The sequence below is a fragment of the Salmo salar genome, chromosome ssa10, assembly GCF_905237065.1.
Source record: "Salmo salar chromosome ssa10, Ssal_v3.1, whole genome shotgun sequence".
Taxonomy (NCBI): Eukaryota; Metazoa; Chordata; class Actinopteri; order Salmoniformes; family Salmonidae; genus Salmo; species Salmo salar.
Window position 1 is genome coordinate 39,027,625 of NC_059451.1, and position 25,639 is coordinate 39,053,263.

The following is a 25,639-nucleotide window of genomic DNA, read 5'->3' on the forward strand; positions in this document are numbered from 1 at the left end:
CCAACAACATACACCTGTCATCAACAGTTGGTAGAGCATGGTGTTTGGTGTTTGCGACGCCAGGGTTGTGGGTTCGATTCCCACGGGGGACCAGTACGGGGGAAAAAAATGTATTAAATGTATGCATTCACTACTGTAAGTCGCTCTGGATAAGAGCGTCTGCTAAATGACTAAAATGTAACAAACAAATATTAACATACACCTGTCAACACCATCAAATATTAACAACCAACAACATACACCTGTCAACAACAAACAAATATTAACAACATACACCTGTCAACAACAAACAAATATTAACAACATACACCTGTCATCAACAAACAACAACATACACCTGTCATCAACAACCAACAACATACACCTGTCATCAACAACATACACCTGTCATCAACAACATACACCTGTCATCAACAACATACACCTGTCATCAACAACATACACCTGTCATCAACAACATACACCTGTCATCAACAACATACACCTGTCATCAACAACATACACCTGTCATCAACAACATACACCTGTCATCAACAACCAACAACATACACCTGTCAACAACAACCAACAACATACACCTGTCAACAACAACCAACAACATACACCTGTCATCAACAACATACACCTGTCATCAACAACATACACCTGTCATCAACAACATACAACAACCAACAACATACACCTGTCATCAACAACATACACCTGTCAACAACAACCAACAACATACACCTGTCAACAACAACATACACCTGTCATCAACAACCAACAACATACACCTGTCATCAACAACCAACAACATACACCTGTCATCAACAACATACTCAACAACCAACAACATACACCTGTCAACAACCAACAACATACACCTGTCAACAACAACCAACAACATACACCTGTCATCAACAACATACACCTGTCATCAACAACCAACAACATACACCTGTCAACAACATACACCTGTCATCAACAACCAACAACATACACCTGTCATCAACAACATACACCTGTCATCAACAACATACACCTGTCATCAACAACCAACAACATACACCTGTCATCAACAACATACACCTGTCATCAACAACATACACCTGTCATCAACAACATACACCTGTCATCAACAACATACACCTGTCATCAACAACATACACCTGTCATCAACAACATACACCTGTCATCAACAACCAACAACATACACCTGTCATCAACAACCAACAACATACACCTGTCATCAACAACCAACAACATACACCTGTCATCAACAACCAACAACATACACCTGTCATCAACAACATACACCTGTCATCAACAACATACACCTGTCATCAACAACCAACAACATACACCTGTCATCAACAACATACACCTGTCATCAACAACATACAACATACACCTGTCATCAACAACATACACCTGTCAACAACAACCAACAACATACACCTGTCATCAACAACATACACCTGTCATCAACAACATACACCTGTCATCAACAACCAACAACATACACCTGTCATCAACAACATACACCTGTCATCAACAACATACACCTGTCAACAACAACCAACAACATACACCTGTCAACAACAACCAACAACATACACCTGTCATCAACAACATACACCTGTCAACAACAACCAACAACATACACCTGTCATCAACAACATACACCTGTCATCAACAACCAACAACATACACCTGTCATCAACAACATACACCTGTCATCAACAACATACACCTGTCATCAACAACCAACAACATACACCTGTCATCAACAACATACACCTGTCATCAACAACATACACCTGTCATCAACAACCAACAACATACACCTGTCAACAACAACATACACCTGTCAACAACAACCAACAACATACACCTGTCATCAACAACCAACATACACCTGTCAACAACAACCAACAACATACACCTGTCATCAACAACCAACACCTGTCATCAACAACCAACACCTGTCATCAACAACATACACCTGTCAACAACAACCAACAACATACACCTGTCATCAACAACATACACCTGTCATCAACAACATACACCTGTCATCAACAACCAACAACATACACCTGTCATCAACAACATACACCTGTCATCAACAACATACACCTGTCATCAACAACATACACCTGTCAACAACATACACCTGTCATCAACAACATACACCTGTCATCAACAACCAACAACATACACCTGTCATCAACAACATACACCTGTCATCAACAACCAACAACATACACCTGTCATCAACAACATACACCTGTCATCAACAACCAACAACATACACCTGTCATCAACAACATACACCTGTCAACAACAACCAACAACATACACCTGTCAACAACAACCAACAACATACACCTGTCAACAACAACATACACCTGTCAACAACAACCAACAACATACACCTGTCATCAACAACATACACCTGTCATCAACAACATACACCTGTCATCAACAACATACACCTGTCATCAACAACCAACAACATACACCTGTCATCAACAACATACACCTGTCAACAACCAACAACATACACCTGTCATCAACAACATACACCTGTCAACAACAACCAACAACATACACCTGTCATCAACAACCAACAACATACACCTGTCAACAACAACATACACCTGTCAACAACAACATACACCTGTCAACAACAACATACACCTGTCAACAACAACCAACAACATACACCTGTCATCAACAACCAACAACATACACCTGTCATCAACAACATACACCTGTCATCAACAACCAACAACATACACCTGTCATCAACAACATACACCTGTCATCAACAACCAACAACATACACCTGTCAACAACAACATACACCTGTCAACAACAACCAACAACATACACCTGTCATCAACAACCAACACCTGTCATCAACAACCAACAACATACACCTGTCAACAACAACATACACCTGTCATCAACAACATACACCTGTCAACAACAACCAACAACATACACCTGTCAACAACAACATACACCTGTCAACAACAACCAACAACATACACCTGTCATCAACAACCAACAACATACACCTGTCATCAACAACCAACAACATACACCTGTCAACAACAACCAACAACATACACCTGTCAACAACCAACAACATACACCTGTCATCAACAACCAACATACACCTGTCATCAACAACCAACAACATACACCTGTCAACAACAACCAACATACACCTGTCATCAACAACCAACAACATACACCTGTCATCAACAACATACACCTGTCATCAACAACATACACCTGTCATCAACAACCAACAACATACACCTGTCATCAACAACCAACAACATACACCTGTCATCAACAACATACACCTGTCATCAACAACATACACCTGTCATCAACAACATACACCTGTCATCAACAACCAACAACATACACCTGTCATCAACAACCAACAACATACACCTGTCATCAACAACATACACCTGTCATCAACAACCAACAACATACACCTGTCATCAACAACATACACCTGTCATCAACAACATACACCTGTCATCAACAACATACACCTGTCATCAACAACCAACAACATACACCTGTCATCAACAACATACACCTGTCATCAACAACATAACCTGTCATCAACAACATACACCTGTCAACAACAACCAACAACATACACCTGTCATCAACAACATACACCTGTCATCAACAACATACACCTGTCATCAACAACCAACAACATACACCTGTCATCAACAACATACACCTGTCAACAACAACCAACAACATACACCTGTCAACAACAACCAACAACATACACCTGTCATCAACAACATACACCTGTCAACAACAACCAACAACATACACCTGTCAACAACAACATACACCTGTCATCAACAACATACACCTGTCATCAACAACCAACAACATACACCTGTCATCAACAACATACACCTGTCATCAACAACATACACCTGTCATCAACAACCAACAACATACACCTGTCATCAACAACATACACCTGTCATCAACAACCAACAACATACACCTGTCAACAACAACATACACCTGTCAACAACAACCAACAACATACACCTGTCATCAACAACCAACATACACCTGTCAACAACAACCAACATACACCTGTCATCAACAACCAAACACCTGTCATCAACAACCAACACCTGTCATCAACAACATACACCTGTCAACAACAACCAACAACATACACCTGTCATCAACAACCAACACCTGTCATCAACAACATACACCTGTCAACAACAACCAACAACATACACCTGTCATCAACAACATACACCTGTCATCAACAACATACACCTGTCATCAACAACCAACAACATACACCTGTCATCAACAACATACACCTGTCATCAACAACCAACAACATACACCTGTCATCAACAACATACACCTGTCATCAACAACCAACAACATACACCTGTCATCAACAACATACACCTGTCAACAACAACAACAACATACACCTGTCAACAACAACCAACAACATACACCTGTCAACAACAACATACACCTGTCAACAACAACCAACAACATACACCTGTCATCAACAACATACACCTGTCATCAACAACAAACACCTGTCACAACAACATACACCTGTCATCAACAACATACACCTGTCATCAACAACCAACAACATACACCTGTCATCAACAACATACACCTGTCAACAACCAACAACATACACCTGTCATCAACAACATACACCTGTCAAAAACCAACAACATACACCTGTCATCAACAACCAACAACATACACCTGTCATCAACAACATACCTGTCAACAACAACATACACCTGTCAACAACAACATACACCTGTCAACAACAACCAACAACATACACCTGTCATCAACAACATACACCTGTCATCAACAACCAACAACATACACCTGTCATCAACAACATACACCTGTCATCAACAACCAACAACATACACCTGTCAACAACAACATACACCTGTCAACAACAACCAACAACATACACCTGTCATCAACAACCAACATACACCTGTCAACAACAACCAACATACACCTGTCATCAACAACCAACACCTGTCATCAACAACCAACACCTGTCATCAACAACATACACCTGTCAACAACAACCAACAACATACACCTGTCATCAACAACATACACCTGTCATCAACAACATACACCTGTCATCAACAACCAACAACATACACCTGTCATCAACAACATACACCTGTCATCAACAACATACACCTGTCATCAACAACCAACAACATACACCTGTCATCAACAACATACACCTGTCATCAACAACCAACAACATACACCTGTCATCAACAACATACACCTGTCATCAACAACCAACAACATACACCTGTCATCAACAACATACACCTGTCAACAACAACCAACAACATACACCTGTCAACAACAACCAACAACATACACCTGTCAACAACAACATACACCTGTCAACAACAACCAACAACATACACCTGTCATCAACAACATACACCTGTCATCAACAACATACACCTGTCATCAACAACATACACCTGTCATCAACAACATACACCTGTCATCAACAACCAACAACATACACCTGTCATCAACAACATACACCTGTCAACAACCAACAACATACACCTGTCATCAACAACATACACCTGTCAACAACAACCAACAACATACACCTGTCATCAACAACCAACAACATACACCTGTCATCAACAACATACCTGTCAACAACAACATACACCTGTCAACAACAACATACACCTGTCAACAACAACCAACAACATACACCTGTCATCAACAACCAACAACATACACCTGTCATCAACAACATACACCTGTCATCAACAACCAACAACATACACCTGTCATCAACAACATACACCTGTCATCAACAACCAACAACATACACCTGTCAACAACAACATACACCTGTCAACAACAACCAACAACATACACCTGTCATCAACAACCAACACCTGTCATCAACAACCAACAACATACACCTGTCAACAACAACATACACCTGTCAACAACAACCAACAACATACACCTGTCAACAACAACATACACCTGTCAACAACAACCAACAACATACACCTGTCATCAACAACATACACCTGTCAACAACAACCAACAACATACACCTGTCATCAACAACATACACCTGTCATCAACAACATACACCTGTCAACAACAACCAACAACATACACCTGTCAACAACAACCAACAACATACACCTGTCATCAACAACCAACAACATACACCTGTCATCAACAACCAACAACATACACCTGTCAACAACAACATACACCTGTCATCAACAACATACACCTGTCATCAACAACATACACCTGTCATCAACAACCAACATACACCTGTCATCAACAACCAACAACATACACCTGTCATCACAACAACATACACCTGTCAACAACAACCACAACATACACCTGTCATCAACAACACAACATACACCTGTCATACAACAACATACACCTGTCAACAACAACCAACAACATACACCTGTCAACAACATACACCTGTCATCAACAACCAACAACATACACCTGTCAACAACAACATACACCTGTCATCAACAACATACACCTGTCAACAAACAAATATCAACAACCAACAAACAAATATTAACCAACAAACATATTAACCAACATACACCTGTCAACAACAAACAAATATTAACAACCAACATACAAATATTAACAAACAACAACATACACCTGACAACAAATATTAACAACCAACATACGCATGTCAACAAGAACAAACAAACAGTAAATTCAACTTCACCAATCAGCTCAACAAAACTTGACATAAAATTGACTATCAACACATAATTAAACAATGAAACACAGGATGGAGCAAAACAAAAAAAACAACTTCAGCATTTATTGACAACATCTTCAATAATGACATGAGCTAAATATACAGTCCATCTATGTATAATTGGAGAAGGGAACAGCAACACCATAGAAGTCCTAGAATAGCGTTGGAGAACTAACAGTATTAAGTGAGTTGAAGTGGTTTGGGATTGTGTTTATTAGGATCCCAATTAGCTGCTGCCTAGCCAGTCCAAACAGGACCCGAGGAAGAATGGGATGTATGTAGTGTTTTACCCATCGAGTCATCATATAATACCAGAAGCCTGTATACTGTATGTCTAGTAATGGATAGTTCAATAGTAGTAGCAATTGGGTAACACTTTACTTGACACCCAGTGTCATAGCAAGTTATAACAAAAGTCATAAAGTCATGACCCATATATTTACAACTGTTGTGACATATATTGCGTTATTTCATGGCTTAAGAGTGTCAAAACCCACATTTATTCTAATTCGTTTTTTCCCTGCCAAGAAGTGCCTTTTCATTTGAAAGTTTGTCTCTTAAATCCTTTGTTTTTTCTGTAATTAATTCTTTAGTCATGTTTTAAAAAAAAAAATCAATAACTTGCAGAAAACACACTATGACACTGATGAAGCATTATGACCATCCTGTTACACTTTGATACAGTCAAGAAGCATTATGACCATCCTATGTCACTTTATTTGAACTAAGAAAATACTCTTTACGGCACTGTCAAGAAGCATTATGACATCAGGATCATATAAGCCAGATAGGCCTATCACGTACATGTCTTTATATCAGTCATCAGTCAAAAAGAGGGTGTTTTGTCCTGCTCCTGAAATCTGCTCCTGCATTCATCCCAGTCATCAGCAACAGAGCATTGGGGTAGGTGCATGTCTGACATCAGTGAGTGCTCAATTACAATGATAATTTAACATTGTCAATTTCATTTTTTATATATAACAAACATAATATTGATGCGTAGGCTATGGTGTATTGGAATGTTTTGCCTTATGTGGTAGGTTTTGTGGGTTTTGACACTTATGTAGATGTCATAACCAGCCATAAAATAACGCAATACATGTCACAACAGGTCTAAATATATGTGTCATAAGTGTTATGACCATATAACAGGTTATGACAAGTTATGTCAGCTGTTATGACATTATGACATGGTTATGACCGTGTCATAACGTGATGACGCTGGGTGTCAAGTAAAGTGTTTACTAGTAATTGCAATAGAGGTCTATTTAAATTACGCAGTCGTACTAATCCTAATACAATTAGTAATAGTAGTGTATTTTAATTCTGTGATTTACCTTCCAGAGGACGATGATGTCGAGGTCCACCTCGTTGCACTTCCTGACCACACCTGTTAAATCCTCAGCCCCACCCCCAGGTCCCGCCCCCTGACTTCTGGAATGTCTCCCCTGTGTCTCCACGGCAATAAGCGGTCTCCAAGACTCTGAGGGCTGACACCTCCGGAAGAAGAAGTCTGCACACGGAGTGGTGGAGCTGATGATCTGAGGAGAGGAGAAGAACAAGGGAGGAGAGGAGGGAGGAGAGGGGAAGATAAGAGGAAAGAAGAAAGGGTGAGTGACAAGATAGCAGATAAAAAGGGGAGAGAGGAAAAGAGACCAAGAGGAAGGAATACATGGGAAAGGAAGGAAGGAGGGAGAGAAGGTTTTTATACATTCAGCAACACCGACCAGCAGTGACAGATAACACTGTTACTGTCCTCTTACAATGGTTAACATACCTGTTCATTTCCAAGGCTCAGGTCTGCAAAGGTGTACTTCTCTAGTGACTTTGAGGTAGCTAAGACACAGAAGATACAGAAAATAAGTCAGGAGAGAGAAAAGAGATTATCCTCACTGTCTGACATTGTTGGTAATGAGAGTGTGTACCTTCGTGGGGTTTGCATCGTGTTGCTCTGAAGCACAGCTTGCCCCTCTCTCTGGTGGTGAGTTTGCAGTCTGGAATGACAAGAGGAGGGTGAAAGAAAGTAAGAGAGAGACATGTCCATGTCCTGTCTCCATCTGAACCGAACCCCTAACTCTAACCCTAAGCCCCAACTCTAACCCCTAAGCCTAAAATAGCAATTTTACAAGTGAGGACTGGATAAATGGCCTCACTTCTCAGAATTGTAGTTAGTTTACTATTCTTGTGTGGACTTCTGGTACTCACAAGTATAGTAAAACATGTACCAACACAACACTTCTCTAAACGCCATCTGATTTTCTAACACATTGGAGAGACCCTGGATGTTCTTTTCAGCTCACGTATTACTATGGGCCAGCTGCAGCTCAGTGTTCTAAGCAGATAGTGTGTGTGTGATCAGTGTTCTAAACTCAAAGATGTGTGTGATCAACAAACAGTTGTTACTATTAGAGGAGAAGGAAAACCTGATGTAGCTTAATGTACTGTTATCACAGGAGACGGAAACCCTTATGTAGCTTAATGTATTGTTATTACAGGAGACGGAAACCCTGATGTAGCTTAATGTATTGTTATTACAGGAGACGGAAACCCTGATGTAGCTTAATGTATTGTTATTACAGGAGACGGAAACCCTGATGTAGCTTAATGTATTGTTATTACAGGAGACGGAAACCCTGATGTAGCTTAATGTATTGTTATTACAGGAGATGGAAAACTGTTTTTATGCAACTAACACTCTAGTCTCAGGCTGTGAACTAGTATGACCAATCAGTGGAACAGAGAGGGGAAGAGAGATGGAAAGAGGGAGAAAAGGATAAGAGACCGTTTTGGCATTTATACAGTACCATCTCTCTATAATCAGCAGCAGCACACGAGTCAGACAGGGAGAGACCAAATAGGACAGGATTGAATAAAATAGCATATAAGGGTGTGGGTGGTCTCTCTTTTCCACTCTGTCTTGGTCACTGCCAACTCTATATCGCCACATTTCCATATTTGACTACAGAGCAAACATGAAGAAAGTGACCTACTTGCAAAAGTGCCCCCCAGTGGTGTGTGTGTGAGATTACTGGAACTACCCATATCACACACTGCTCTAGGGAGCGCCTAAAAGATCATTCTGCCCTCGGCTATGTGTCCTGGCCACCAGCCACACCACTGGTCTTCAGTCACAAAGCTAGTTCCCATGGGGATCATCTACCCAGCCTGGCAGAGCTGAATAAGCTGAATAACAAGCTCTGAATGAAAGCATTTAACACTGTATGAACTGCGAAGGGCGGTCCCATAGCTATAGTACAGCATGAAAAGCCACCAATTGTAAGCCGCTCTGGATAAAAGTGTCTGCTAAATGACTTAAATGTCAAATGCACTGTGACTTAGCAGCATACAAGATTCAGTAGCCTACTCTACCAACTGAACTAGGCTAGATAACCCAACCAAGCTAACCACTTCAAACAGGTGAACCTCACTGATCAAACCACCAAAAGGCATATATCTAATGAACATAACAGCTAAGGAACACAACCCAATACACCAAAGCAATCCAATAGACACAAATAGCTAAACAGGAAATGACTTTGTTTTCATAGAAACCATATAATTTTTTTTATTCTGTGAGACTTTTTAAAAACATTATGCACATTATGACAACCATTTTGGGACTGACGTTTTACTTGTCGGAAAGCTCAAATCACTTTAAAAAATAAGAAATGATCTGTAACACAATTGGCCAAATAGGTGATTTGCAGAGGGTAGTATTTGAATAATTTAAGCTTGTCTCAAAACAGGACACTGCCCCTTTAACACAAAAAAGCTCTTAACTTGACTCGCTTTTCAAAGACAATTAGATATGTACAAGTTTTGTGCTCTTGTAGGAAGCAATCACTCCCTCAAAATGTGATATAAGTGGGCTAGTAACTCACTAACTAGTAAAGAATATCAACAAATGTGCACATGCGGCGACCCTCTGATCTCAAATGCACATCTAGGCTTCTCTCTGAACACAGACGATGAAAAAAATGCTTGTGCTCGTGAAACAGGCTACTCTGATGCACTCCTCAGCCTACAACAAAATCAACAACTCGGTCTTGAATTTAGATTTGGTTTGTTGCATTGAAAGGGACTTATGTTGATTCCATCCCAAGTTCCACAGTAGAGGGAACATTTTATCTGTTTAAAGCCATCGCGGGCTGGCAATTCTTCTGCGCAGGGCTGCTACATTGCATATCACCTAGGGATGCAGACTCCTCAGCAACATAAAAAGCCTGAATGGAAATGTACAAATCAAAACCTGACACCAAAAAGTCAAACAGTTATCGAGTAAATGAGTTTAAGACTATTTGTAGTGCTATCTGAGAGGGGTACGGAGAGCAGAGGGACAAACCTTTGTCTTCTGCTGGGTTTATACACTTGTGTAGTCTCCACTGTTTACTGCTGCTAGAGACCTGTGCAATGTGGAACTCACGCACCCCAGCCTCACTCTGTGGATGGAGAGAGAGTGGAAGAGAGAGAATGGAACTTTTAAACAACTTATAAAAGTCTACACACTGCAGTGTTTCCCCTATATTCATTTAGCAGCGATGGGGAAAAAAAATAAATATTTTTGAAAATACTTTCCGGGATGGTAAATAATTTTCAGTGTCAAGTTATACTACTCAAACCAGATAAGGTATGAGAAAAGATAATGGACCTATATATTTTATAACAAGATCATCTTTGAGAACTAACAATCACCCAAATAAAAACAAGACAGTCAGGGAGAATATAAAATTCTAAAAATGTCATGGCACGGGGACTCCATTGATTTTGTTTTGATGTTTGAGTCCCTCAAATAGCATAAGATGTATAGAATGTTCAGTAGCCATGAAGTCATGGCTCACATCATCATCCTGGAAACCCTAGACCCACTCCAATTCGCATACCGCACCTACAGATCCACAGATGACACAATCACAATTGCACTCCACACTGCCCTTTCCCACGTGGACAAAAAGGAATACCTATGTGAGAATGCTGTTCATTGACTACAGCTCAGCGTTCAATAAAATAGTGACGAAAGCTCATCACTAAGCTAAGGACCCTGGGACTAAATACCTCCCACTGCAACTGGATCCTGGACTTCCTGATGGGTGGCCCCTAGGTGGTAAGGGTAGGCAACAACATCTGTCATGCTGATCCTCAACACAGGGGCCCTTCAGGGGTACGTGCTTAGTACCCTCCTGTACTCCCTGTTCACCCACGACTGCGTGGCCAAGAACAACTCCAACACCATCATTAAAACATAAATCGGGAGTTGGTCAGAGACCGGTCAGTGTGGTGCCAGGACAACATCTCCCTCAACGTGAGCAAGACATAGGAACTGCTCATGGACGACAACAAAAGTAGGGCCAAACACGCCCACATTCACATTGCCGGGGCTGTAGTGGAGCGGGTTGAGAGCTTCAAGGTCATTGGTGTTCACATCACCAACAAACTATCATGGTTCAAACACACCAAGACAGTCGTGAAGAGGGCACGACAACACCTATTCCCCCTCAGGAGACTGAAAAGTTTTGGCATGGATCCCCAGATCCTCAAAAAGTTCTACAGCTGCACCATCGAGGGCATGCTGACTGGTTGCATCACCGCCTGGTATGGCAACTGCTTGGCATCCGACCGTAAAACGCTACAGAGGGTAGTGCGTACGGCCCAGTACATCACTGGGGCCAAGCTTCCTGCCAGGGCCCTCTATACAAGGCAGTGTCAGAGGGAGAATTTTTTTTGTCAAAGACTCCAGTCATAGACTGGTCTCTCTGCTACCCCACGACAAGCGGTACCGGAGCACCAAGTCTAGGTCCAAAAGGCTTCTTAACAGCTTCAACCCCCAAGCCATAAGACTGCTGAACAATTAATCAAATGGCCACTTGGACTATCTGCATTGACACCACCCCCCTTTGTTTTACATTGCTGCTACTCGCTGTTTTACATTTACATTTTACATTTTAGTCATTTAGCAGACGCTCTTATCCAGAGCGACTTACAGTAGTGAATGCATACATTTCATTTCATGCATTATTTTTTTATTTTAAAATGTTTAAAATGTTTAAATTGTTTTTTATTATTATTATTTTTTTTACTGGCCCCCCATGGGAATCGAACCCACCACCCTGGTGTTGCAAACACCATAATCGCTGTTTATTATCTATGCAGTTACTTAACCTCTACCTACAGTGGTTCGTCCTTTAAAAGTTGCAACGTACTGCAGCACAGCTTGTGTAGTGCTGCAGAATTCTATGGCAAGTTATTTAAGTGCCAACCACTGGTACCATTAATGCTAGTTAGACCACCAGAGGGCATCTTTGAGAAGCATTTGATAGCCTTCAATAGTTGCTGTACTAGAGAATTTAAAACCTTTTTTGTAAGAACATAGTATATATGGGACTGATTTTAAGAAAATTTGCTTAATATTATGGTGTTTCTATTCCAAGAAAAATTAAAACCCTCAGTTTCCGTTAGGATGGAACGGAAAATATGGCGCTGTACAGCGTGACAGTCGGGAGTAGGCTACAGTGCTGGGCTATTTAGCTAAATAATCCCTGTGTCGTGCGGGCACGCGGGAGACCAGCATTCAATTCCCCGACGGGGAGGAAGGAGTAGCCTGTCCTTGTAAATTAGAATTGGTTCTTAACTGATTACATAGGTGTTATTTCATAGTTGTGATGTATTCACTATTCTACAATGTAGAAAATAATAAAAATAAAGAAAAACCCTGGAATGAGTCGGTGTGTCTAAACTTGAGGCCATGAAGACGTTTTGGCTAGAGGAATTGACGATATTATAATGCAACAAAATACATTGATTAAAGTTTAAATAACCATCTGCATTTTGAATGTCTTTTTTCTAGATATTTTATTAACGAAAGCATAAAGATGTTGATGAACAAATACTGTACTGCTGTTTTGAGTTACAAATGTAACACTAGAGTACTTAAAGCATCAAATACATTGCAGGTAGGGGGATGTTCAGACCTACAGTAGCCGTGCTATAAAGAGTCTATTGTCCTGATAATCGGGCTACAAGTGTTTGAAAACCTGTTTTCAAAATGTCACCAGCTGTCCATCGCTACTGTAAATAATAAAACAGCATCTTGTTTACTTTCTTTATTGTAACCACAATGTCACAAATAATTTGTATCTACCGTTCCAATTACTTTTAGAGTTTGGGATTAATTTGATTAATATAAGTGTTTATACACCAAGAAAAAAAACGAAAAACCCTCGAGTTTCCGTTAGGATGGAAAGGAAAATATGGCGCTGTACAACGTGACGGTCAGGAGAAGGCTACACAGTACTGGGCTATTTAGCTAAAGAATCCCTGTGTCGTGTGCTGGCACGCGGGAGACCGGGGTTCAATTCCCCGATGGGGAGGAAGGAGTAGGCTGTCCTTGTAAATAAGAATTTGTTCTTAACTGACTTGCCTAGTTAAATAAAGGTTACACTAAGAGCATAACATTTCTACCCCATCCTTTTAGTCTAACCAATACCCAAACAGAGATTCAGTCAAAATAAAAATCTCATTGATTTATCAAGACCAGTCCCCACGCTTGTCTCAGAGCAGCGTGAAACAGCGCTAAAATAGTTGTAGGCTAATGCTTCATATCCTATTGCTTTAACTTCAATATGCTCTTAAAATAACTTAACAGAACATTACTCAACACTAGTGAGACTCATGTCGCCTACGGTAGGCCTACAGTATATAAAAAAATATGACATGACTCTACGACAATAATTAAATAGAGGATTGGAGGATTCTAAATTAAAACCAAAAGCCGCCTCATGGGTCTCCCGGTGGCGGCCGCGCCACTGGGGAGGCCCCATTCACAAAGTATCAAAATACAGAGAGGTGTTGGTAAAGGTATATTGTCCTGCTAATAGCCCATAATGGGTTATTATAATACTGTACATGGTGTCCAGGACAGGATAACCAAAACATTTATTTATTAAAGACTATCAGAAAGAATGTTGGTACTGACTTATTTTGATCCAAAGCCATGAATGAGTGAGTCACTCAGCTTTATGTCGGTGCCGGCTATATGACTGTGCCAACAACTTGATAATATATAACGATATTTTGGGGGTTATTTCGTTTTCAAAAAAAATAAAGTGAGCGATTGTTATCTGAAAAAAATGCCAAAATAATATTTGTAAAGGCTAAAACATTTATTTCTGTTTTTAGAGGGAGAGAAACGCTGGGCCAATTGTGCGCCACCCTATGGTACTCCCAATCACAGTCAGATGTGATGCATAATAATAATAATTATAATAATAATAATAATAATAATACTTAACTTAGAACCTAACTTAGAAATACATTTGACAATATAATTCTCCATCTAGGCAAGTCTATTGTCCAGCTACCTGCTCGAACAGTGGGAACGTTTCCGTAGTCAGCGCCATTATTAGTGCAATGCCCCTTAATGTGTTGCTCTGTGCTACCCAGTGTGGCAGGGTGGGGGTCCAACCCCCTCTCGCTTCCTCCGTTCCCCATGGGCTAAGTCTGTCTTCTGAGCGCGGCTCTGCAGCCCATCCCGCGCCCTCTGCCCTTGTGCCTTGAACGCTTTCAGTGGATACAGCTGGAGAACTGCAAGGCAGTCCCATTGTGCGCCACTTGGGAGCCATGAACAATATATATTGTCCTGCTAATAACAGGGTTAATAAGATATGTGAGAATATCCAAGGGGCTTTTATATAATTCTAAATTAATAATAATAATCGCTTTGTTTAAAAAATAATATTTGAAATGATTTCGTTTTCAAATAACGTAAAATGAGCGAGAAAAAGGCGATTCTTGAACATGGGGTGAGACAGTTACTAATGTAAATAAAGCCAGTTTGTTATTTAGAATGATTTATTTCTGTATATAAAGGGAGAGAAACCAAAAGCCTACAGTCATATCATGGGTCTCCCAGTCGAGGCCGGCACGGGTATTGAACCAGCATCTGCAGCAACACAGCTTGCACTGCTATGCAGTGTCTTAGACCGTTGCTAAGCAGTGTCTTAGACCGTTGCTAAGCAGTGTCTTAGACCGTTGCTAAGCAGTGTCTTAGACCGTTGCTAAGCAGTGTCTTAGACCGTTGCTAAGCAGTGTCTTAGACCGTTGCTATGCAGTGTCTTAGACCGTTGCTATGCAGTGTCTTAGACCGTTGCTAAGCAGTGTCTTAGACCGTTGCTAAGCAGTGTCTTAGACCGTTGCTAAGCAGTGTCTTAGACCGTTGCTAAGCAGTGTCTTAGACCGTTGCTATGCAGTGTCTTAGACCGTTGCTAAGCAGTGTCTTAGACCGTTGCTAAGCAGTGTCTTAGACCGTTGCTAAGCAGTGTCTTAGACCGTTGCTAAGCAGTGTCTTAGACCGTTGCTAAGCAGTGTCTTAGACCGTTGCTAAGCAGTGTCTTAGACCGTTGCTATGCAGTGTCTTAGACCGTTGCTATGCAGTGTCTTAGACCGTTGCTAAGCAGTGTCTTAGACCGTTGCTAAGCAGTGTCTTAGACCGTTGCTAAGCAGTGTCTTAGACCGTTGCTAAGCAGTGTCTTAGACCGTTGCTAAGCAGTGTCTTAGACCGTTGCTAAGCAGTGTCTTAGACCGTTGCTAAGCAGTGTCTTAGACCGTTGCTATGCAGTGTCTTAGACCGTTGCTAAGCAGTGTCTTAGACCGTTGCTATGCAGTGTCTTAGACCGTTGCTATGCAGTGTCTTAGACCGTTGCGCCACTCAACTATGTAATTTCTAATATTATTATACAACGTGACCGGTTGGGAGTGGCCTACAGTAAGAGCAAAATAATAAAAACCTTATTGTAACAACAGTTTTAGTAAGTAATACTGAAGTCTGCACAATTATCAGTTTCTATTTAGGTTTATGTCGCCCATTAATTGTCCGTTAGAGACACAGTAGGACCCAAAAGCATAATCAGTGCTCTAACTCCCTCTTGCGCTGGTCTGGAGCAATGAAGTGGTGACGCAGAGTACTGTACTAAACCACAAATTACCTCTAAGTACCGCAGCATAATCACAAAACTTTAAGTGGACCAACCACTGTGCATGTACAACTTACCTCAACTATCCTGTACACCCGCACATTGACTCTGTACCGTTACCCCCTATATATATAGCCCTACTATCGTTATTTATTTTTTACTTTAGTTTATTTAGTAAATATTTTCTTAACTCTCTCTATGTTCTTAAAACTGCATTTTTGGATAAGGGCTTGTAAGTAAGCATTTCACGGTAAGGTCTACCTGTTGTAATCTGCGCATATGACAAATAAGCCATGGCAAAATGTGTACAATTGCAGGAAATTTGCTTTACATGCCACTCTTTCCTCATCCCCATGACAAAATGTGTATAATTGTAGGAAACTGGAGCCAAGAGGGCCTGAATACATGTGACCATGAATAACAATGTTCCATCAAATGTCAGCTTGACAGAGTGATTAAGTGGCATATGAGTATCAAGTTGACACGTGTTGAGCTCACTGTGTTGATGTTCTCCACATCGACAAAGACCAGCATGCTGCCCTTCCTCCCCTCCTCTCTCTCCTCCTCGGGCAGTGTGTTGCTACGGCAGGCGGTGGCCCGGACCGACAGAGAACGACTGGCACAGATAAATACTGTGTGACGCAGCACCCTGTGACTGAGGGAGGGGGAGATGGAAGGAGATTGGGGAGTGAGGGAAAGGAGAGTGAGCGATAGAGAGAAGGAGGAGATAAGAGGCAGGTAGGAGATGGAGGGAGGGTAGAGAAAGAAACAGATGAAGGTAACAAGAGATTGAGTAATTTAAATATGTTCTTGTCATGCATTTATAACTTTTATAAAGGTGGTGCCGAAACGCTTCAGTCTGGTTTTACACCCCATCATAGCACTGAGACTGCACTTGTGAAGGTGGTAAATGACATCAGACCGAGGCTCTGCATCTGTCCTCGTGCTCCTAGATCTTAGTGCTGCTTTTGATACCATCGATCACCGCATTCTTTTAGAGATTGGAAACCCAAATTGGTCTACACGGACAAGTTCTGGCCTGGTTTAGATCTCATCTGTCGGAAAGATATCAGTTTGTCTCTGAATGGTTTGTCCTCTGACAAATCAACTGTAAATTTTGGTGTTCCTCAAGGTTCCGTTTTAGGACCACTATTGTTTTCACTATATATTTTACCTCTTGGGGATGTAATTCGAAAACATAATGTTACATTTTACTGCTATGGACAAAACAGAGATGCTTGTTCTAGGTCCCAAGAAACAAAGAGATCTTCTGTTGAATCTGACAATTAATCTTGATGGTTGTACAGTCGTCTCAAATAAAACTGAAGGACCTCGGCGTTACTCTGGACCCTGATCTCTCTTTTGACGAACATATCAATACTGTTTCAAGGACAGCTTTTTTCCATCTACGTAACATTGCAAAAATCAGATTTTCTGTCAAAATGAGGCAGAATAATTAATCCATGCTTTTGTCACTTCTAGGTTAGACTACTGCAATGCTCTACTTTCCGGCGACCCGGATAAAGCACTAAATAAACTTCAGTTAGTGCTAAATACGGCTGCTAGAATCCTGACTAGAACCCAAAATATTGATCATATTACTCCAGTTCTAGCCTCCCTACACTGGCTTCCTGTTAAGGCAAGGGCTGATTAAGGTTTTACTGCTAACCTACAAAGCATTACATGGGCTTGCTACTACCTATCTTTCCAATTTGGTCCTGCCGTACATACCTACACATACACTACGATCACAAGATGCAGGCCTCCAATTGTCCCTAGAATTTCTAAGCAAACAGCTGGAGGCAGGGCTTTCTCCTATAGAGCTCCATTTTTATGGAATAGTCTGCCTACCCATGTGAGAGACGCAGACTCAGTCTCAACCTTTAAGTCTTTACTGAAGACTCATCTCTTCAGTAGGTCCTATGATTGAGTGTAGTCTGGCCCAGGAGTGTGAAGGTGAACGGAAAGGCTCTGGAGCAACGAACCACCCTTGCTGTCTCTGCCTGGCCGATTCCCCTCTCTCCACTGGGATTCTCTGCCTCTAACCCTATTACAGGGACCGAGTCACTGGCTTACTGGTCCTCTTCCATGCCGTCCCTAGGAGGGGTGTGTCACTTGAGTGGGTTGAGTCACTGACGTGGTCTTCCTGTCTGTGTTGGCGCCCTCCCTTGGGTTGTGCTGTGGCGGAGAGCTTTGTGGGCTATACTCGGCCTTGTCTCAGGATGGTAAGTTGGTGGTTGAAGATATCCCTCTAGTGGTGTGGGGGCTGTGCTTTGGCAAAGTGGGTGGGGTTATATCCTGCCTGTTTGGCCCTGTCCGGGGTATCATCAGATGGGGCCACAGTGTCTCCTGACCCCTCCTGTCTCAGCCTCCAGTATTTATGCTGCAGTAGTTTATGTGTCGGGGGGCTAGGGTCAGTCTGTTATATCTGGAGTATTTCTCCTGTCTTACCCGGTGTCCTGTGTGAATTTAAGTATGCTCTCTCTAATTCTCTCTTTCTCCCTCTCTCGGAGGACCTGAGCCCTAGGACCATGCCTCAGGACTACCTGGCATGATGACTCCTTGCTGTCCCCAGTCCACCTGGCCGTGCTGCTGCTCCAGTTTCAACTGTTCTGCCTGCGGCTATGGAACCCTGACCTATTCACCGGACGTGCTACCTGTCCCAGACCTGCTGTTTTCAACTCTCTAGAGACAGCAGGAGCGGTAGAGATACTCTCAATGATCGGCTATGAAAAGCCAACTGACATTTACTCTTGAGGTGCTGACTTGTTGCACCCTCGACAACTACTGTGATTATTATTATTTGACCATGCTGGTCATTTATGAACATTTGAACATCTTGGCCATGTTCTGTTATAATCTCCACCCGGCACAGCTAGAAGAGGACTGGCCACCCCTCATAGCCTGGTTCCTCTCCAGGTTTCTTCCTAGGTTTTGGCCTTTCTAGGGAGTTTTTCCTAGCCGCCGTGCTTCTACACCTGCATTACTTGCTGTTTGGGGTTTTAGGCTGGGTTTCTGTACAGCACTTTGAGATATCAGCTGATGTAAGAAGGGCTATATAAATACATTTGATTTGGTGCTTAAAGTAATGCCACAGGCTCTATAATAGTTTCAACTACAGAAACCACGTCTCCAAAATGTCCCTGAATTAAAATTACACAATTTCACTTAAACAGAGATGATCAGGGACATTCTGTGAGATTTGAAAAGGTCCCTATGAAGGGAAAAATAAATTAACTTCTAAGGTAGCTTGAGCATTTGGTTTCTCAAAAGTGCCCCGATTTGACCTCATTCTATAGCCAATGAGCTAAGCAGTGAGCACCGTGACTTAAAGCGAGACTGACGAACATTCAGGGGTACATTCAGGATAACCAAGGCTGCATTTACACAGGGAGCCCAATTCTGATATTTTTCCACTAATTGGTCTTTTGACCAATCAGATCAGCTCTTTTGCCAGTAATTTGGCAAAAGATCCGAATTTGGCTGCCTGTGTAAATGCAACTTGGGGTTCCGACACCTACAATAAGTACCCGAACCATTTTTTATTCCACGTCTGCATCTCAGTGTGAGAGGTGTCACTACAGACCCTGGTTCGATTCCAGGCTGTATCACAACCGGCCGTGATTGGGAGTCCCATAGGACGGCTCACAATTGGCCCAGCGTCGTCCGGGTTAGGGTTTGGTTGGGGTAGGCATTCATTGTAAATAAGAATTTGTTCTTAACTGACTTGCCTAGTTAAATAAAGGTTAAATAAAATAAAATAAAAGTACCACTGAAAGAGTCAGACTGATGTAAAGTATATTTAATTAAATTATAGAATTCCCTTTGAAGAAGAGACATGAAGAATCGCTTTCATGATTCACTCTTTGGTTTGTGTACTAGTGAATAACTTTCAACTCTCCTTATGCTTCGGTCCTACTTGAATATAAAAGGCTGCTCTTGCTCCCCTAAACTCTTTCACGTTACACTATTTTGCTTGTGTAATGTGTTGTGAGTGAATACCAGTCTTCTCTCTCTCTCTCCCTACCTGATCTCCACTTGTGTGTGTAGATTTCATGATTTTTTTTTTACTAGATCACCTCTGTTCTTTTTCTTTATCGTAATGCTAATAGATATTTTCTTGCATCAGGCAGCTTTCCCACGGCCCTACCTGAATATAATAGCTCCTCTCGCCTACCTGATAAGCAGTCTGCTAGTAGGCCTAATGTGTAGCGAGTAAAAGGCTTCTCTTGAATGACTCTCCCCTACCTGATTATAACAGGGTGCTCGCTCTCTCTCCCCTACCTGATTATAACAGGTTGCGCCCTCTCTCTCCCCTACCTGATTATAACACGTTGCGCCCTCTCTCTCCCCTACCTGATTATAACAGGTTGCGCCCTCTCTCTCCCCTACCTGATTATAACAGGTTGCGCCCTCTCTCTCTCCCCTACCTGATTATAACAGGTTGCGCTCTCTCTCTCCCCTACCTGATTATAACAGGGTCCGCTCTCTCTCTCCACTACCTGATTACAACAGGGTGCGCTCTCTCCACTACGTGATTATAACAAGGTGCTCCCTCTCTCCCCTACCTGATTATAACAGGGTGCTCCCTCTCTCTCCCCTACTTCAATGGCTGATGTAATGTGGCTTGTGTAGTGTGTACTGAGTTCTCTCTTGAATAACTCTCGCCTACCTGATCTTGACTTGCGTAGTTAGAATACCAGACTGCTCTCCCCACCTGATCTTTCCTCCTTTCTCGGCACTCTCGTAGTAGAACAAGAAGTTGATCTCATGGACTCCTTCCTGGTCTGGTCCTCTCAGCCACAGGGGCAGCTGGGTAGATTCTCCAGGCGTTAGCGTTCCCTCTCCTAGAGGGATCTCTGCTACTCTTTTACCCCCCGTACCAAACACTCCTCCTCCCCCCGACCCAAAGTCGGCCGCCGACACCAGCGTTACCGCGGTTACCGACCCGGGCGTGGCTCCTGGGGGTGTGGCCAGGGTCTTGTAGGCAGAGCAGTTCTCGAAGGAGGTGGGGCTGAGGGGTGTGAGGGGTGTGGCTAGGGAGGAGCTTCCGAAGGTAAAGAAGTTTGGGTGCGTTGACGCCACCCGCAGGCCGCACAGGGGAACGTGACTCACATTACAGAATTCCACGTAGGCCTTCCTGATCTCACCGCATAGTAGGGCAGTAGGGAACTGGAGGAAGAATACCTGGGGGGGGGGTTAAAAAAAAAAAAGCAGACAGAGAGAGACAGACAGGAGGGGAGAGAGATGGTGAAGGAGACATGGGGACAGATAGAGGGGATAGTTATTGTGCGACCTACTCCAGTGTAGCAGTCTTCCTCAGGAGAAAGACAGGCAAATATAAAGCAGAAACTGGGAGGGACTTGGCTGCAAGTCATTTTTAAATATATACTAGTCTGAATCCACCCCATTATTACTCCCATACTGTCCAGTTCAACCTAAAATGGTAAAACTAAAAGAAGGTTAAAAAAAATAAGTAAAAAATGTTAAGTAGATGAAATCCATAAAGATGGAATAGTTAGAAACCACCCTCATTTTATTTCCACGACTATGTATGGAACAGTTTATGTATGTGCATGGACCAAAGACACATATACACCTAAACTAAAATATATATACAGCACCAGTCAAAGGTTTGGACACACCTACTCATTCAAAATGTTTTTATTTTTACATTGTAGAATAATAGTGAAGACATCCAAACTATGAAATAATACATATCAAATCATCTAGTAACCAAAAAGTGATAAAGATTCTTCAAAGTAGCCACCCTTTGCCTTAATGACAGCTTTGCACTCTCTTGGCATTCTCTCAACCAGCTTCACCTGGAATGCTTTTCCAACAGTCTTGAAGGAGTTCCCACATATGCTGAGCACTTATTGGCTGCTTTTCCTTCACTCTGCGATCCAACTCATCCCAAACCATCTCAATTGGGTTGAGGTCGGGTGATTGTGGAGGCCATATCACTTGATGCAGCACTCCATCACTCTCCTTCTAGGACAAATAGCCCTTACACAGCCTGGAGGTTGGTCATTGTCCTGTTGAAAAACAAATGATAGTCCCACTAAGCGCAAACCAGGATGGCATACCGCTGCAGAATGCTGTGGTAGCCATGCTGGTTAAGTGTGCTTTGAGTTCTAAATAAATCAGACAGTGTCACCAGCAAAGCACCCCCACACCACCTCCTCTATGCTTCACGGTGGGAACCACACATGCGGGGATCATCCGTTCACCTACTCTGAGTCTCACAAAGACACAGCGGTTGGAACCAAAAATCTCAAATTTGGAGTCATCAGACCAAAGAACAGATTTCCACTGCTCGAGTTTCTTGGCCTAAGCAAGTCTTCTTCTTATTGGTGTCCTTCAGTACTGGTTTCTTTGCAGCAATTCGACCATGATAGCCTCATTCATGCAGTCTCTTCTGAACAGTTGATGTTGAGATGTGTCTGTTACTTGAACACTGAAGCATTTTTTTGGGCTGCAAATTCTGAGGCTGGTAACTAATGAACTTATCCTCTGCAGCAGAGCAAAATCTGGTTCTTCCTTTCCTGTTGCGGTCCTCATGAGAGTCAGTTTCATCATAGCGCTTGTTTTTTTTTTAGAACAACTAAAATAACAAATATAGCTAGCTGCAAGAAGCAATGCCCGGGGTTTAAGCTTTGGCCCCATAGCACCACCAGCAGGACAAATTGGACATATTGCCCTAGGATGAGCTAATTATGTACTCCTTATCATGCTTTACATGCTTTTTGGACCATTTGACTACTTTCAAATGTTTTCTTCTCTAGAACCGTGGTGCCGATTGGCACCAAATATGGTATATAGCGTCTATGTACCCGTCTTCTATTTTCCAGGAATCTAGTGCAAACAATATGGCCGTAATTAGCCAATGAGCTTGTGTGAATGGTTTTTCCTGTCCACCATGCGGTCAAACTGAACCATAGTTTACAGCTAACAATAGGAGTCGTTGTCCACAGAGCAGCACGGAGGGCTCACAAGCTCCTGTCTACTCCTCACTTTGGATACATTATTTTAATAAATGTTTTAATATTTGATTAGGGTTATTGACGTCAACCGCCTGTATTCTATGGAGAGAGATGCTATGCTACTAACCACATGTCATGAATATGCATAGCAATATAAAGGACTTTTTTTTAAATATAAATTTGCTGGAATGTTACGTGTCCAACTTATATCAGTAGACTTGCAACAACCTAAGCGTTACGAAACTCCTGTTAGATCAAATAAACCTCACGTAGCAAAAAAGCCATTAAATGTTTTGTTGACCAAATTCGACACACTTCGACCTACATTAAAAAAAAAAACTGATTGGTGACGGAAAGAAAGAAACAACGCCTCCTGCTGGAGATGACAGATTTTGTCCTCTCGCTTCACCTCTTCCTTTCTGGCTAGACTCATATCTGAGCATGTGTGCCAAACAGGTCAAGAGATAAATATGTGCCGGTTATAGCATCACCCTATGGTCAATCTGAAAGTGCTTGCATAATGTTGAGTCTTGGCAGTGTTTGGAACATGTGTACCAAGTTTTATTACAATAAGATGGCTTGTTATTGTGACACCATGTGGCCAATTGGCACGGCATGAGAGGATGTGACGTATGGGCCTTGACCATCATGTAAAGTTGCACCCTCCTGGGCCTTACCATTTCACTGGAATTAGATTATTATATATTTTTTTCACCCATTTGGCAGAAGGTACATAATAATGAACACCAAGAAATACAAGGTTTCACCAGCCTCGCTGCATGAACCCCAAAATATTATAGCTTCTATATTCAATTTCTATCAAAAATAAAACACCATATTAAATAGCAGAAGAATATCTTAAATTTGCTTTACGCAAACCATATGAGACTTTTTACAATTACATCTAAACTGTTTTAAAATATAATTTGATACATATCAGGGTTAATTTGCTAATCTATGGCCATAATATTGGGTCAAATGACATTCATTAGACCTAAGATTCATTGAATGTATTAAATTAATAGTTTAGTTCCAAAAAAACACTGAAGCTCATTTCTGGGTAAGGGGTAGTGGACAGTGGTGAGTCAGTACCTCCAGCAGGGGCATGGGAGGGGTGATGGTGGGGTCAAGACGTCGGTCAGGACCGTGGCTGACAGAGGTCTTCTCCTCCTTGGTCTGGTTCAACCGCGGTCCCTGAATCTCTAGGTCCTGTCGACCACGAACCGATGTCCCCGCCGTCGCTGAGGGACCTGTAGAGAGGACCGCAACAACGGTCGGGTGAGAAGGACCAAAACAAGTTTATAGCACTGGTTTTACAGTGTGTGTGTGTGTGTGTGTGTGTGTGTGTGTGTGTGTGACCGTGTATGTGTTACCTTGGCTCTGTGAGAAAGTGTTGCTGTTAATAGTAGAGTCTCCAGTAGAAGGGGTGGAGGCCAGGTTATAGACCAGACCCAGGATGTTGAGCTGACCAGTCTGGCGAGGAAGCAGCTTCAGACGAGCCTGCCAGGAGAGGAGGGAAAATACATCATATAGAGAGATACAGTTGAAGTCGGAAGTTTACATACACCTTAGCCAAATGCATTTAAACTCAGCTTTTCACAATTCCTGACATTTAATCCTAGTAAAAAGTCTCCGTCTTAGGTCAGTTAGGATCACCACTTTATTTTAAGAATGCTTTTTCAGTTCTGCCCACAAATTTGCTATAGGATTGAGGTCAGGGCTTTGTGATGGCCACTCCAATACCTTGACTTTGTTGTCTTTAAGCCATTTTGCCACAACTTTGGAAGTATGCTTGGGGTCATTGTCCATTTGGA

At 42.0% G+C, this 25,639-nt stretch overlaps 1 protein-coding gene across 3 annotated transcripts in view; it reads right to left on the reverse strand.

Moving 5' to 3' along the window:
* The window catches only part of LOC106560384 (trafficking protein particle complex subunit 8), a 98,410-nt gene that overhangs the window by 10,966 nt on the left and 61,805 nt on the right, over positions 1 to 25,639 (reverse strand). The window contains exons 19-26 of one of the 3 annotated variants that reach the window (XM_014123258.2): positions 25,199 to 25,325; positions 24,918 to 25,075; positions 21,557 to 22,026; positions 17,338 to 17,494; positions 11,217 to 11,313; positions 8,800 to 8,868; positions 8,652 to 8,710; positions 8,212 to 8,415 (exon numbers count right to left, since the gene is read on the reverse strand). In XM_014123258.2, the coding sequence (XP_013978733.2) occupies positions 8,212 to 8,415; positions 8,652 to 8,710; positions 8,800 to 8,868; positions 11,217 to 11,313; positions 17,338 to 17,494; positions 21,557 to 22,026; positions 24,918 to 25,075; positions 25,199 to 25,325 (1,341 nt within the window). Of the gene's footprint in view, positions 1 to 8,211; positions 8,416 to 8,651; positions 8,711 to 8,799; positions 8,869 to 11,216; positions 11,314 to 17,337; positions 17,495 to 21,511; positions 22,027 to 24,917; positions 25,076 to 25,198; positions 25,326 to 25,639 lie in introns of those variants that run through there. The other 2 variants (XM_014123256.2, XM_045687751.1) reach the window with 2 other exon arrangements.